Source organism: Ostrinia furnacalis, unplaced genomic scaffold (assembly GCF_004193835.3).
Source record: "Ostrinia furnacalis isolate ACB-3 unplaced genomic scaffold, ASM419383v2 OfSCF3402, whole genome shotgun sequence".
In the NCBI taxonomy this organism is placed as follows: domain Eukaryota; kingdom Metazoa; phylum Arthropoda; class Insecta; order Lepidoptera; family Crambidae; genus Ostrinia; species Ostrinia furnacalis.
The window spans coordinates 4,195-18,612 of record NW_021133641.1 but is presented as its reverse complement, the minus strand read 5'-3'; the positions used below and the strand labels follow the sequence as shown (position 1 = coordinate 18,612).

The following is a 14,418-nucleotide window of genomic DNA, read 5'->3' as shown; positions in this document are numbered from 1 at the left end:
GAAATTTACAACACCTGTGTGGACTTATCTTGATATAATTCTTAAATACTAAACTGATCGCAATATTTTCTCAATTAACTATTTAGACGACGAAATTGCCTAACTATTTATGCCTATAACATATTTGTAGTATTACTGGTTAATGATTGTAACGAGTTGAAAAAGTACTGTTTTTGCGCCAAACGGCGTAAACGCTCTTAAACAGATTTACGTCTGTTAGATGGGCTAATTTATGTTCCTCTTTGATAAAACACAATCAAAGATGAAAGAGCACACGTTAGGTAAATACCTAGATTTCTGATAAATTAATTATAACATCCAGAAAACAGGTATTTTGAGTTAAATAAATACGAGTAGGAAGTATGTCCTTCATATTTTCGAAGAAGTATTTTTAAATTATTGATTGTTTTACCAGTTAGTTTGTTGTTAGTTACCAGTTACCAGACAGTAGGTACACATAAGGCCTGCTTACTATGCGCCAGTTATGGAAGTGCCATGGCCGTTTTTTGTGCGCTGTGATATAGTCATATAATTATACAGGGTGTTTCTTGTAAGGTGTCAAGCCGAAGGTAGGTGATAGGTGAGGACTAGACCTATCGATTTCACCCCCATGTATGTTCTACGATTTTTCATACTTTAGAAGTTATCGTTAATTTTGTGATTTTTTCAAATTGTATGACCCAGTAGGCTTTAAATTTTTTTATCTTTTTTTTGGGTCGACTTTTCTCAGATTTCTTTTTTTTGACAGATTCCCTATTAATTGTAGATTTTTGAAAAAAAATGATCAACTTCCTATCTTTGATGCAAGATACAAAATTTTTGCTAGAAACATAAAAAAATATGCTTTTAGCGGAACATCCTAAAATTTTCAACTTAAAAGTTTAAAAAAAAAAAGAAATTCCATAGGTCCAAAATAATTTTAAAAACTGCGCAGTTTTCTGAACTTTCATAATAACACAAAAAAACATGTACTTAATAGGCCATTATTTTCTGTAATCGCTCCACTAAAGTGGTAAGTCGGAAGCACTCCACAATGAAAAAACTGCTTACTTTCAGCAATTTATAAATAAAAATGTCAATGATCCTCGTACACTTTGGAAAAATCTTAAACAAAATATTGTTGACTTCAATAAAAAAAATACAGACTTACCAGATAATATGAATAATCCCAATGACATTAACAAACATTTCCTCGCACTCCCTAGCCATCAAGATAATATTAGCATCTCACAACTAACGTACTTCTGTTTTAATCGCTTTGGTCATAGCAAGTTTAGTTTGAAACCTGTCGATGAAACAACTATATTTAAAATTATTAGGAATATCACAACCAATGCCCAAGGCATAGATGGAATTTCTTTGAATATGGTTCTGTTGACACTTCCGCAGTCACTCAGTGTTATCACTGCTATCGTGAACATGTCGATCAGCACTGGTATTTTTCCTGAAATATGGAAAGAGTCTATAATAAAACCAATCCCTAAGACTAGCCATCCCACCGAATTTAAGGACTTAAGACCGATTAGCATTTTGCCCTTTATGTCCAAAATAGTAGAAAAAGTAGTGTGTCAGCAAATAACAGAATACCTTTCTAACAATAATATTCTACCTCAGAAGCAGTCTGGTTTTAGGAGGGGAAGAAGTACAGCAACAGCACTATTGGATGTAATAGACGATTTACTGGCAGGGCGAGATGTGGGGGAGGGCGCGGTGTTAGTCTTGCTGGATTACTCTCGCGCATTTGACACTATCAATACATCTCTACTTTTGGCTAAACTCATCTACTACGGTTTCGATAATTTAACACTAAAATGGTTTTCAAGTTATTTATTGGGTCGCTCACAAAGGGTAGAGGTANTCGGTAACACTCGGCCATCCTGCGTTGGTCGTGTCCCACGACCGTCATTCTTCTCCAAGTTGATGTTAGAATTCTGAAAACAAACAAAAGAGGAACAGTAGTTCTCTGAAAGAACGAATAATAAAGTTTGTGTATCAACTTATCGCTGTTTTTTTTCACCTTATTATGTTATTACAGCAATTATTTCCAAAAATAGGTTTAATCACACAGATTAATGTTTACTTTGCTTTAAAGAAATTGATCACACAGCCATTCTTGGATCAGATAAATTTAGTCACACAGTACCTAAATGAATGTCTACTTTGTTTTATTTAGGCAGTAGTAGCCATTTTCGGGAAATTTAAGTATAGTCACACAATTAGAATTTGATCACACAGCCCTTCTCAGGAAATATTAGGTAGTCACACAGTATTATATACTTTATAGAATTTGATCACACAGCCATTCTCAGGAAATATTATGTAGTCACACAGCATTATATTATACTTTATAGAATTTGATCACACAGCCATTCTCAGGAAATATAGGTATAGGTAGTCACATAGTATAATATACTTGATAGAATTTGATCACACAGCCATTCTCAGGAAATATTATGTAGTCACACAGTATTATATGCTTTATAGAATTTGATCACACAGCCCTTCTCAGGAAATATAGGTATAGGTAGTCACATAGTATAATATACTTTATAGAATTTGATCACACAGCCATTCTTGGGAAGATAGGTTACTTATTCATTTATTGATGAATAGAATAGAATTTGACCACACAGAAATTCATTTATATTATTATCACACAGTTGATACAGTCTACCCATGACTTAATCAAATAGCTGTCCTTCAAATTGAGTAATTAATTAATTTACTAATACTTTATAGCAGATGTACTCAGTGGTATTATCTACCAGTCAACCGCGCGAATCAGATTACGGATTCTTTCACTTTACGTTTTTATAAGCATTAAAATTGTAGCTTCAAATAATACTTNCCATTCTCAGGAAATGTTAGGTAGTCACACAGTATTATATGCTTTATAGAATTTGATCACACAGCCCTTCTCAGGAAATATAGGTATAAGTAGTCACATAGTATAATATACTTTATAGAATTTGATCACACAGAAATTAATTTATATTATTATCACACAGTTGATACAGTCTACCCATGACTTAATCAAATAGCTGTCCTTCAAATTGAGTAATTAATTAATTTACTAATACTTTATAGCAGATGTACTCAGTGGTATTATCTACCAGTCAACCGCGCGAATCAGATTACGGATTCTTTCACTTTACGTTTTTATAAGCATTAAAATTGTAGCTTCAAATAATACTTAGCAGTCAATTTAGTAGGTTTATATTACACAACAAACCAATAAGTATTCTAAATCTTATTTAACATACGGTTCATAAAAAAATCATCATAATTTAATTTATACAAATCTATGTATGAATAGGTACTAATTTTATGAAATACTGATTGTATATTTTTTAATATCTCCTGTTTATTATAATCTATCTATTTAGTATAGCCTGACCAGGAACATAAAAACCCTGGCATAGAGGCGCGTCAATTGCATTTGATAGTGCAACACTGAGTACAGTCGTACCTGTGTTAAATTAATAGGCTAACTTTATGTATCAGGATTCAGGATTACTAGCCCGTAGTCCTGACTAATTTGATATTTTCATAAATTAACGAAAAAATATTATTATAGGTAACCTGATTTAAATAAATTAAATGAAACCATCAATCGAGCTAGTAGAATTTATTTTATTATTCATCAATAATCAAATTCAGAACTTGAATATTCAACTGCAATGTCTGCTCATGAACGCTTCAAACTCGGTACTTCTTTCCCAATCCCATAAAATTCAACACTTAGAAAGTGACAAAAAATTTTAAAATAGGTAGTTGAAACAAACCACAGCTAATTTTCATAGTGGACTGTACTATACGATAAACATTTCAGTCAATTTGACAACCTTTGTCGGAAACATTATTCAATGAAAATATTGTCCAAACCCTTAGTATTTCTCTTCGACAAATACTTTAACACATTGTGAACCACTTTTCTTTCACGACTATAAAAATATTTTAGCAATTAAATCCATAAAACCAATTGCGCACATTTAAAATAAACTTTGTTTACACTTTGACAGCAATAGACTGACATGCAAGGTGACATGTCAATGAAGTTTTCAGTCACTGTTGCCATTAAAAGAAATTAGTACCATTAGTTTTCCGCAACATGGCGAGGGTTTTTATGTTCCTGGTCAGGCTATACTAGTAAATTTATGAATAGATCACATATAATGCAATTTTCTAATCGCCACTGAGTGTTGCAATAATTTATCAAATTTCTATAATTAAAGAAGTATTATGTAGGCGTTTCAAATTACATTAAAAATAAACATACACACANTACCAGTCAACCGCGAGAATCAGATTACGGATTCTTTCACTTTACGTTTTTATAAGCATTAAAATTGTAGCTTCAAATAATACTTAGCAGTCAATTTAGTAGGTTTATATTACACAACAAACCAATAAGTATTCTAAATCTTATTTAACATACGGTTCATAAAAAATCATCATAATTTAATTTATACAAATCTATGTATGAATAGGTACTAATTTTATGAAATACTGATTGTATATTTTTTTTTAATATCTCCTGTTTATTATAATCTATCTATTTAGTACTAGTAAATTTATGAATAGATCACATATAATGCAATTTTCTAATCGCCACTGAGTGTTGCAATAATTTATCAAATTTCTATAATTAAAGAAGTACTATGTAGGCGTTTCAAATTACATTAAAAATAAACATACACACATACCTACTTTAAGATAAGACAAAGCCTAATCCTAAGAAATGCTTCTTGAAACAATTTAACTTTCTAACAGGTCAATCAAATCATCGCGATCTGCTTCGTGGTCACTACCAGAGGTGTCATCATCAGAAATAGCAGTTTTATATGGCCGAAGAGATTCGCCTGTAACAACTGCACTAAATCGCCTATAACCCTTCATGCCCTTGATGCTAGTTATGGTGTAACGATTTAATAGATTATCGGCTTTACACACTTTATATGGACCTGTATATAATCCATCGAGTTTCCTTGTGACCTTAGCAGTGGTGTCTCTAGATACCCCTCCTTTCCATAAAACAAGCTGCCCAATGTTATACTTTGTACATTTCTTGTGTCTTTTATCAAACCTACTTTTCATTAGGGTCATATTCCTATCAATTCGTAGTTTAGCAGATTCCCTTCTAGCTTCTAAATTTTGCCTCTGGGAGTCAGAGTCTAGAGGTGCGTCTACAGGAAAAGCCGGAAACCGAGTATTCGTGTGACCAAACATGAGATTAAAAGGAGCGATGCCTGTAGTAGAATTGGGAGTGTTGTTAATACCCCAAACAACATCAGCCAATTTATTGTCCCACGTACATTCGCTTTCCGACATAGTATTAAGGCCGTTCAGTAAAGTGCGATTAACCCGTTCCACCTGACCATTCGAGCGGGGACTTGCTATAGCGTTCAATATATGTTTGAATTGCATCTCTTCCGAAAATTGTTTGAAATAGCGACTTGTGAAGGCTTTTCCTCTATCAGTGATTACTCTGGTAGGGTTACCAAATTGAGTGAAAATTTCTTTCATTATCCGAATACTTTCTATAGAGCTACAATTTTTAGCTGCTTTTGCAAATACAAATTTTGTAAAAGAGTCTATGACTACCAAAACATACGTATTTCCTTTACGCGTTTTTACAAATGGGCCTAAATGATCTGCATGCAAAGTATGCATTGGAACGGCTACTTTAGGAATCGGATTTAGCTCTCCTTCCAGTCTGCCATGGTTACCTTTTCCAAACGCACATTGTAGACATGAGTTAATGTACTTCCGAATGAAACGAGTCATTTTGGGAAACCAAAATTGAGACTTAATGGAATTCTCACATTTTTCGAACCCTGGGTGCCCTATTTGATCGTGCATCTTTTGTAATAAACCATATTTAGCCAACTTTGGAATAACGAACCTTTCTCCTGTTAAAGTCTTTCGAAACAATATGCCATCCCTCTCTACGTAATTAGCTCTGATATCTGAACGCACTTCCGGATCACGCAGCTGTGATAAAATACTCTGGGTATTTTCATCCTGCATTTGTAGTGTCATTAACCAATCCGAGTTATCTATCATGAGTACTGAAGGTGAAGCGGGATTCCTACTCAGAGCGTCTACGTGTTGCATATGTTTACCAGGCCTGTATTCTATCTCTAAATCGAAATCTTGGATAGTAAGCCACCAGCGGGCAATACGAGGAATCAGGTCTTTTTTAACTAAGGTAGTTCTGAGAGCAGCGCAATCCGTAACAACTTTAACAGGAATCCCGGTCAGATAAATACGAAACCGCTTGAGAGACTCTACCACCGCGAGCGTCTCAAGTTCGTAGCTGTGATAGTTCTTTTCTTCGCTAGAAGTGACCCTACTAAAATAAGCGATTGGTTTTAGACTCCCGTCTCCCTGATATTGCAAAAGAACCCCACCTAGACCTATCCTACTGGCATCGGTATGAAGCTCAGTTCTGGCATCTTTGTCGTACAGCCCCAAAACTGGTCGTTCCACCAATCTGCTTTTTAATGTCTCGAAAGCGTTTTCTTGGTCGGAACCCCAATGCCATTCAACTCCTTTCTTTGTGAGCTCTGTGAGCGGACGAGCAATCTCAGCAAAGCCTTTGATGAATTTTCGAAAATAAGACGTTAATCCTATAAATTGTCTGATTTCATGAACGTTTCGTGGCCGTTTGTATTCGGCAACACACTTTATTTTAGCAGTTCCGGGTTGTATAGTCCCTGCAGTGATTTCATGGCCTAAATAAGTGGCAGTTGATTTTAGGAAAGAACACTTCTTTAAGTTTAGTTTTAAGTTTGCTTCGTTCAGTAATTGCAAAACTTGTTCTAATAATTTTAACCCCTCTGAGACACTAAGAGTAGGTATCATTACGTCATCTAAATAAAGAGCTATGTCTTTGCAAACTTTAGCTAGAGTCATTTGAATAAGTCGTGAAAAAACAGCAGGTGCATTGGCCAAACCGAACGGCATTTTCAAAAATTCATACTGCCCTGACGGTGTGACAAACGCAGTTTTGTCTACAGACTCTTTACTTATTGGCACCTGATAGTACCCTTGTGCTAGGTCTAGAGCAGTAAAGAAGCATTTCCCTGACAACCGAGTCACCTGGTCTTCGATGTGAGGCAATGGGTAACGGTCCTTAACAGTTCGCGCATTTAGGGCCCTATAATCGACACAAAGCCTGTAATCGCCCCCTTTCTTTTTAACTAGTACGACTGGGCTCGCATACTCTGAGAACGACTCTCTAATTATGCCGGCATCTAACAAGTCCTTGATTTTCTCGTTTACTATCTCATTTTCTTTGTGTGATAATCTGTACGGTTTACAGTAAACCGGCTGATTTGTATTAGTCTGTATATGCATCTCAATCAAGTCTGTACAACCTAGATCCCTAGTATCCCTGGCAAATGAACCGGCGTATCTATTAAGTAACTCTAATAATTGTTTCATTTCAGAGTCATTAAGATCACCTACATCAATATCAGACCGTGTGATTGGAGTTCTATCAGGTTCACCTTGACTGACCATGAAAACATTCGAATTAATTTTATAATCCTCACCCTGTATTAATTCTACCCTGGCTACTAACTTATTTGCTGCCCAAACAATGTCGACATCCCCTACATTAATTACCCTCAGTAACGGCTGTTTTGATTCAATAATAGTTTCCGGAATGAAATAAGACATATTCCCCAATTCAAAATAGACTGGATGTGTAAGAAACGTATGCTCCTGCTTATCACTATTTAAACAGTCTATATAGATCTCAACAAATGCGTAACTGTGTTTAGGAATTGTGATTTCATGTTTTAGATAAACTGGAAATTTAGTACGAAGTTCATCTTCATTTGGTTGAAAAGCCGATAATACATCCATGATGTTGTCAGAAGGAACAAAATTCGCAGAGGTGGCTGTAGTAACTAAGCTAACGTTTTCCTGGTTTATCATTGTCTGCCCAATAATCAAATCTATCTCGGCCATACTACAATTCGTTAATTCCGTATCACCCTTTAATACCATACCATCAATTAACACCGCAATTTCACATTTTCCTAATGATTGAATACAACCGCCTCCAAATCCTTTCATCACTGTAGTTGACGGATGAATTTCGAGTTTTAAGTTTTTTTGCCATATTAATTGTGAGAATGTTAAGTTTACTGCCCGTGTCAATATAAGCAATCATTTGTAACCCATTAACCATCACATTTCGCTTATAAATATCTAAATAAATATCATAAGTAATATGTAAAATATTATGCACCTGTTGTGTTTGTGGACGCGAAGAGCTCGTAGCATACCAGCACGCTGCCGTCGTATGTCCCGGACGGCGGCAGGTCTCGCAGCGCGGAGGTAGTCTGCAGTCCCGCGCCTCGTGCCCGACGCGTCGACACACGAAGCATACCCTCGGCACCAGTTGTGTTGATGTTCCAGTACTTCCGGTAGACGAATTTGCGTTGCCTCTTTTCCATGTAGACTTGCGCGATGTAGAAGCTGCATCCACTCTCTTGAAGTTTTCGAGCGACGATAAATATCCAAAATAGAGTTGCTCTGGCGTTTCACACTTATAAGCCTTTGCGTTGTTTCGAAGTTCTGCCGGTAATCCTCGAATGATGCACGAAATTGCATCGCTTCCTCCAATTTTGCACTTCCTAAGCAATGACAATTTTTCATGATAATATTTTGTCATTGATTCACTATCTTCTTTTGATCTTGCTAACATTTGTTCAAGCTTATCCACGAAATCTGTAGATCGAGGAAACGCTGTTTGCAGGGCGGTTTTCCACTGGTCCCAAGTGAGGTTATAATCTTCCAAATCTTCATACCAGTCCCTCGCTGACCCTCGCAGGCGTAGTTGCATAATAAACTGTCGATCCTTGTTATTCCATTCATAGATATCACCAAGCTGGTCGATTTTATGCAACCATCCAATCACATTATTGTTTTGATCTTCCGGGCGGTATTTTGGTATCAATTCGGCATCCGTGGGTGTGACACGGCGTTTTTTGTCCGATGTCCGGTTGGTTTCGTCTTGATCCGGTAGAAGAAAAAAATCGGAATTTTCTTGATGTTTTTGACTGCATATTTCTCCTTCATCTTCAGTGGTCGTGGATTCGGAGTCACTGTGTCTTCTTTTTCGTCCTCCCAGACCGCTAATGTACGGACCAGACATTTTGACCCGCATATCCCACTTCTGACGNTGGAACCAGCTCCAAAAGACAACATCTTCGCCCACACGGAGTGGCTCATGGGACGTGCGGGCGAAGATGGGATGGTAACACTTGACCAGCTGGCAATAAGCGAGCTGGTCAGCGCGATCGACAAGTGCCTGCCAAAAGATCTGGACTTGTCCACCTTGTCCGAGTCTCAAAAGCCTGTGCCGTTTGTCGACCTTACCGACAGCGACTCGGACTTTTACGAGCCGATCTCTCCACCAGAGGTTGGCGCGTCAAATAGTTCGAGTTGCCTGCAGTATGATTGGCAAACGGAACCAATTGATCCCAAGCAATCTTTGCAAAGATTGTTTGATGTACATAGTAAATTTTAANGGTTTCGTCTTGATCCGGTAGAAGAAAAAAATCGGAATTTTCTTGATGTTTTTGACTGCATATTTCTCCTTCATCTTCAGTGGTCGTGGATTCGGAGTCACTGTGTCTTCTTTTTCGTTCTCCCAGACCGCTAATGTACGGACCAGACATTTTGACCCGCAGATCCCACTTCTGACGTGTAAACAGAGGTCAGGGTGGAAATATTTACGCAGAATTAATGACCAGTCTTTATTCGGGCAGAGTTACCCCTTACAATTAGCAACAGAGAAATGTGTCGACTCACACCGTACACTCCATTAAATACACAATTACCCCCTCTCCACAGTGTCAACTTCACGGTTTCGAAAACATAACAACAACTATTAATTTTCATTAAATCACATTTAACATATTAAGCTGACCTAAATAGACAAATATTAAATTAAAACAGTTTAATTAAGATTCATATGATCAAATCAATTTGTAAGGCATTATTTAATTATTTCAGACAATTAGCGGAAGTTGGCAGAAGTGCTGTAGGCGGGGCGTGATGTTCCTCCGGAAGTGATCGGTAACAAATGCTAAATATCCAACGCACATGGTGCATTCGAAATCGCACCTTACTACTACGCTCACAAGAGTGCAATTTTTTTGTATTCAGAATTGACCTACCTCACAGCTCAAGCGTCAGGGTTGTATAAGCAAAGTAAAATAAATAAAAACTTAATTTTAATAAACATTTACCTATTGTATTTACGATTGGTAAACTTTAATCTAGTGGTGTTTGTATAATCGTACCATCTATAAATTCGAAATTGGACAAACAGTTTTAAAAGGTGTAGTGTCGCAAAATACACACGGTGAAGTAAAGTTAATGTTTTTATTAGCTAAAATTTTTTTTTGCTACAGTTTTTTGTCATGAATATTTCAAAATTATTTAAAAAGTGTAGATTTTTTTAATTATTTAAATTGCTACAATTAATTATTTTTCAACAGTGCTGTTGGAACAATAAAACTTGATTGCGACGATGATCGACCGAGCGTGTATAGAAATACGCGTGTGTTCACAGGCGCGTGGCGGCCCTGACTGATTTGCAACTTGAAGTTGTCGCGCGCTGTAGGTAATTATCTCGGCCGCCATAGGCGAGTAACGGAGGTCTGTCAAGAGAGCCNTCGGTAACATTTACTAAGAAATATTAGTGACTTATAAAGAAAACTTATCAACGCCCACTGCTGGATATCTCATAAATCGTGCTTATGAGTAATGGTAAGGACGTCCTCCAAAAGCTCATTATCCTTCTAAGGTTATGAATTTACACATGTCAGAAAAAGAGGTTTATACGAGCTGAGCTCATGAAAATAGAGGACTGTTTGTCGATTTAACGAATAAATTCCCAGAGTAGCTTTTACAATACTTTTACGTTATATTACTATTACTTTTTATCTAGTCAAATACCTACATAGTTAGACTGGATGGTACTGGTGCCACTAAAGTGCAGCTATTAATGACATAGTAACCGATATATACGCAAGTAAAGCCGCAGGAAAAAGCTAGAGGTACCCATTATTTGGCGAAAGAAACGAGAAACAATTGTATCTTAAGTGGAAAAAAGAACGTCCTTTGTAAGTTACTCGTCTGTTCATTCTTTCGTTATTTTGATATTTTCTGCCTCAATTGAACGCTGAAATTGACTGAAAACATCACATTTTACAACGAACGAAGAATGGGCGAACTGTCGACATTTTTTCTGAAGACTGCCAGATATTTTTCCAATCTCAGAATATTTCGTCTGAGATCGACATTCCTATTGTGATAAAAATATCTACGATGAAATTGGAGTATGTATCGTGATACTTTTATGTGATAAGGTATTATCAGTAAACGCTACAGTGCTTTTACACCTTTCAAGAAATGAAATAAAGTCAAAATCATTTTCAAGCTCTTGTAAGGGTTTCATTTTGCGTTGTGGGAACGAAAAAACACATTAGGCTGCTTTTCATCACAATCGTGACCTTTCTAAAAATACGGGCGATTCATTGACCACCACTAATAGACATATAATAGCCGACTGTAGAAATGTTTAGTTTAGACATAGGTTTCAATGTGTAATAATATATTCCATTTTCAACCATAATCAGTAAATCACATAGGTAATCGATGTAAGAGAACATTGTTATGCGATGCTTATTGTAATTGTCAACATCTTGTCCTAAAAAGCACTAAAAACAGGTTAAAATGGTCCATCTTGACCCCTTCATAGAGGTTCACTCATCATTCCACTAAGACCCTGTTAAGGGCATAAATATCAACGCGGAACATAGGTCCAAGTATCTTACACAATAGGTCGGTGAAACGAGTCATGTCAATAGTACGGCATGTCCAGTGTCCACGGTCTAAAAATGACGTCCATATCAAAGACCTTATTATGCTTTATGTGGACAGTGAATTTATGGGCATGAGTCACAGTGCAGTGGAATAAGTAGTAGGTTTTCTCTCTGCGACAATACCATCATGTAAACGCGATTATATTAATGCTTATACTGTCGGCCGTTTGGTGTAGTGGTTCGGAACGGACTACTATGCCGAGAGGTCCCAGAATCTAGAATCCGAATTCGGAGGAATCGAACATTCCCGGTCGGACAGAAATTGAAATGATTAATTTTAATTTCTGTGACGGGTCTGGGTGTTAATATGTATAATAATATGTATGTATTTACAAAAAAAGTATTTAAGTAGTACCCATAGTACAAGCTTTGCTTAGTTTGGGACTAGAAGCGTAGTGTAAAATGTCTAAGGATATTTAAATTTATTTTTATTTTATAAGTTAATAGCGGTACGAAAAGAAACAAGCAAGAGAAGTTAGACGCTTGTAGAGGCTGATTTAATCTGACTAGTACATTCATCTTTTAACTCTTATTGACGTTATGGACTTGATTTGATTGGTCCAATAAACACTCAAATGATAAAAATAGTAAATATTTTAATTTATTAAGGTTACTAGTTTTTAAGTTCCTAGTATCGCAAATAGGTACCGTTCTTTTCCATGCTTCATGATCTAGACTTACTGCTTAGCCCTATACTAGAGCCTCAGGCGCAACTCAGTAATGCCCGGCCTTTGTCAACAAGGGATAAGTTATAGTAAACAAGAGCCAAGTGTTGTGGCCCAGTTCTGTTGTTATAGTATAATATTTCATTTTAACGAATATTTTGGTCCAGTGTACTTAAGAGCGGAAAATTTTGGCGTGGTAGTATACAAAAAATTGTTTATAAATAATTGTTTTGAAGGATAAGAGTAGGCGTGGAGTAGGTGTCCTTTATCACTTCAAATACGTACGTCATTTGACATTTACGCGCCATTATAAAATATGAAAACGCACTTGCCTACTACATGGAAACTCTGAAGAAAAACAAATTTAGAAAGCTATTTTCATTTCAGATCCGATCGGAGGCCATTTATATTTTGTCTATCTGTGGATTCAATCTAGAAAGTAATAAGTAATGCTGATGATTTGTGCAAAACTGTAGCTGTAAAAAGCGGGACATAAAATGGTAATAAAGCAAAATACTTTCCGCTTAATGATGATAATCTTTAGCGACGATTACAGCGTTCTTGAACATAAAGACCTCTTTGCGTCTCAGCCTCTGCGTTGTAATAAATGAGTGGAACAGAACGAAGTTTAGGCTGAGAAAAACAGGCTATACAGAGCTTACGTTAAGCTTTGGAGGGTAGAATTATTTAAGCTGGTCTGTTATTTATGGCTGAACAAGAAACTGTGGGATTAAAGAAAGATGTAGCATCAGAGCATCAGGTGATTGCTTTCACGTAGTGAGGTAACAGAAAAGTGGGCAAAACATCTCAGGGGTATACTTATGTGCTATATTTTTACTAGAAACCTTTTTTTTGGCATATTTGATTTCCAACTCGCACATGATCTATGCGAATGAATGAGAATTCTAATGTCAATTGTTTCGATTTCGATTTGGTTATTGCGAATTCAAATGCTACGAAAATATGTTATCTTTTCAATATCTATGAGTATCATCACACATTAAATGCGCAATGACTGAGTATGATAGTCAATAACTGTAATTTATTTATTTATTTATTTACACTTTTGCACATACATTTGTAATCATTGTAAGTGCTATTATATTTTAATTGCTTAAGACTGGGTTGCACCATCTTACTTTAACTTTGACAAACGTCAAAAAAATGTCAAACTCTATACAAAAAACACCGGTTATTATCAAAGTTACGGTCAAAGTTAGGTGGTGAAACTCAGCCCAAGTGGTCGTTTGTTATGTGTATAATTTTTGTCTATTTATAATAATTATAAATAGATTTACCTAGGGTTATTGCTATAGTAATTAGCTCTATACATAGTTATTGGCATATTGGATTGTTAATAAGTAAGAGACATAAATATTTACTACATTGGACTGCGTATTGCTCAGAAAAAATATTTGTCTCTTTTCCTCTCTTAATAAATTCCATTAGGCTTGTTTCTTTTCATTTTAAGCAAGTTGGCCAATAACTATGTATGGGCTAATGTAACTATGTACCTTAAATATTAAGGCAAAGATGATCAATCATATTCATACGATTTGTATTGAAATCAAAAACCCATTAGGTATTCAGTGTTAACTTATTCATAGGTCTAAAGATAATAGAATTTGATTTGAGAAAGTGACAAAGATTTATGATGTATAAGTAAGCATTATCCTGTCATATGAAGAAAAATAGACTCTTTTCTTGCTAACACATTTAAACGACCTACAATAAAGGTAATAATCATAGCGGCTATAACAAATATTTCTGATTCATAATGAACGAAAAAGACAGTAAACACACGAGAACTCAGCGATAAGGACTGAATCTCATAAATAATT

General features: G+C 35.9%; 1 protein-coding gene across 1 annotated transcript; it reads right to left on the bottom strand.

The window, feature by feature from the left end:
• Positions 1-1,843: 1,843 nt before the first annotated feature.
• LOC114357810 (uncharacterized) lies at positions 1,844-9,181 on the bottom strand (the record flags this gene model as incomplete). Its single annotated transcript, XM_028311593.1, has 2 exons — positions 8,264-9,181; positions 1,844-1,931 (listed from the first exon to the last, which is right to left on the bottom strand). Coding segments are annotated over exons 1-2 (997 nt in total), but the record flags the coding sequence as incomplete, so codon positions are not given.
• Between the last annotated feature and the right edge of the window lie 5,237 nt (positions 9,182-14,418).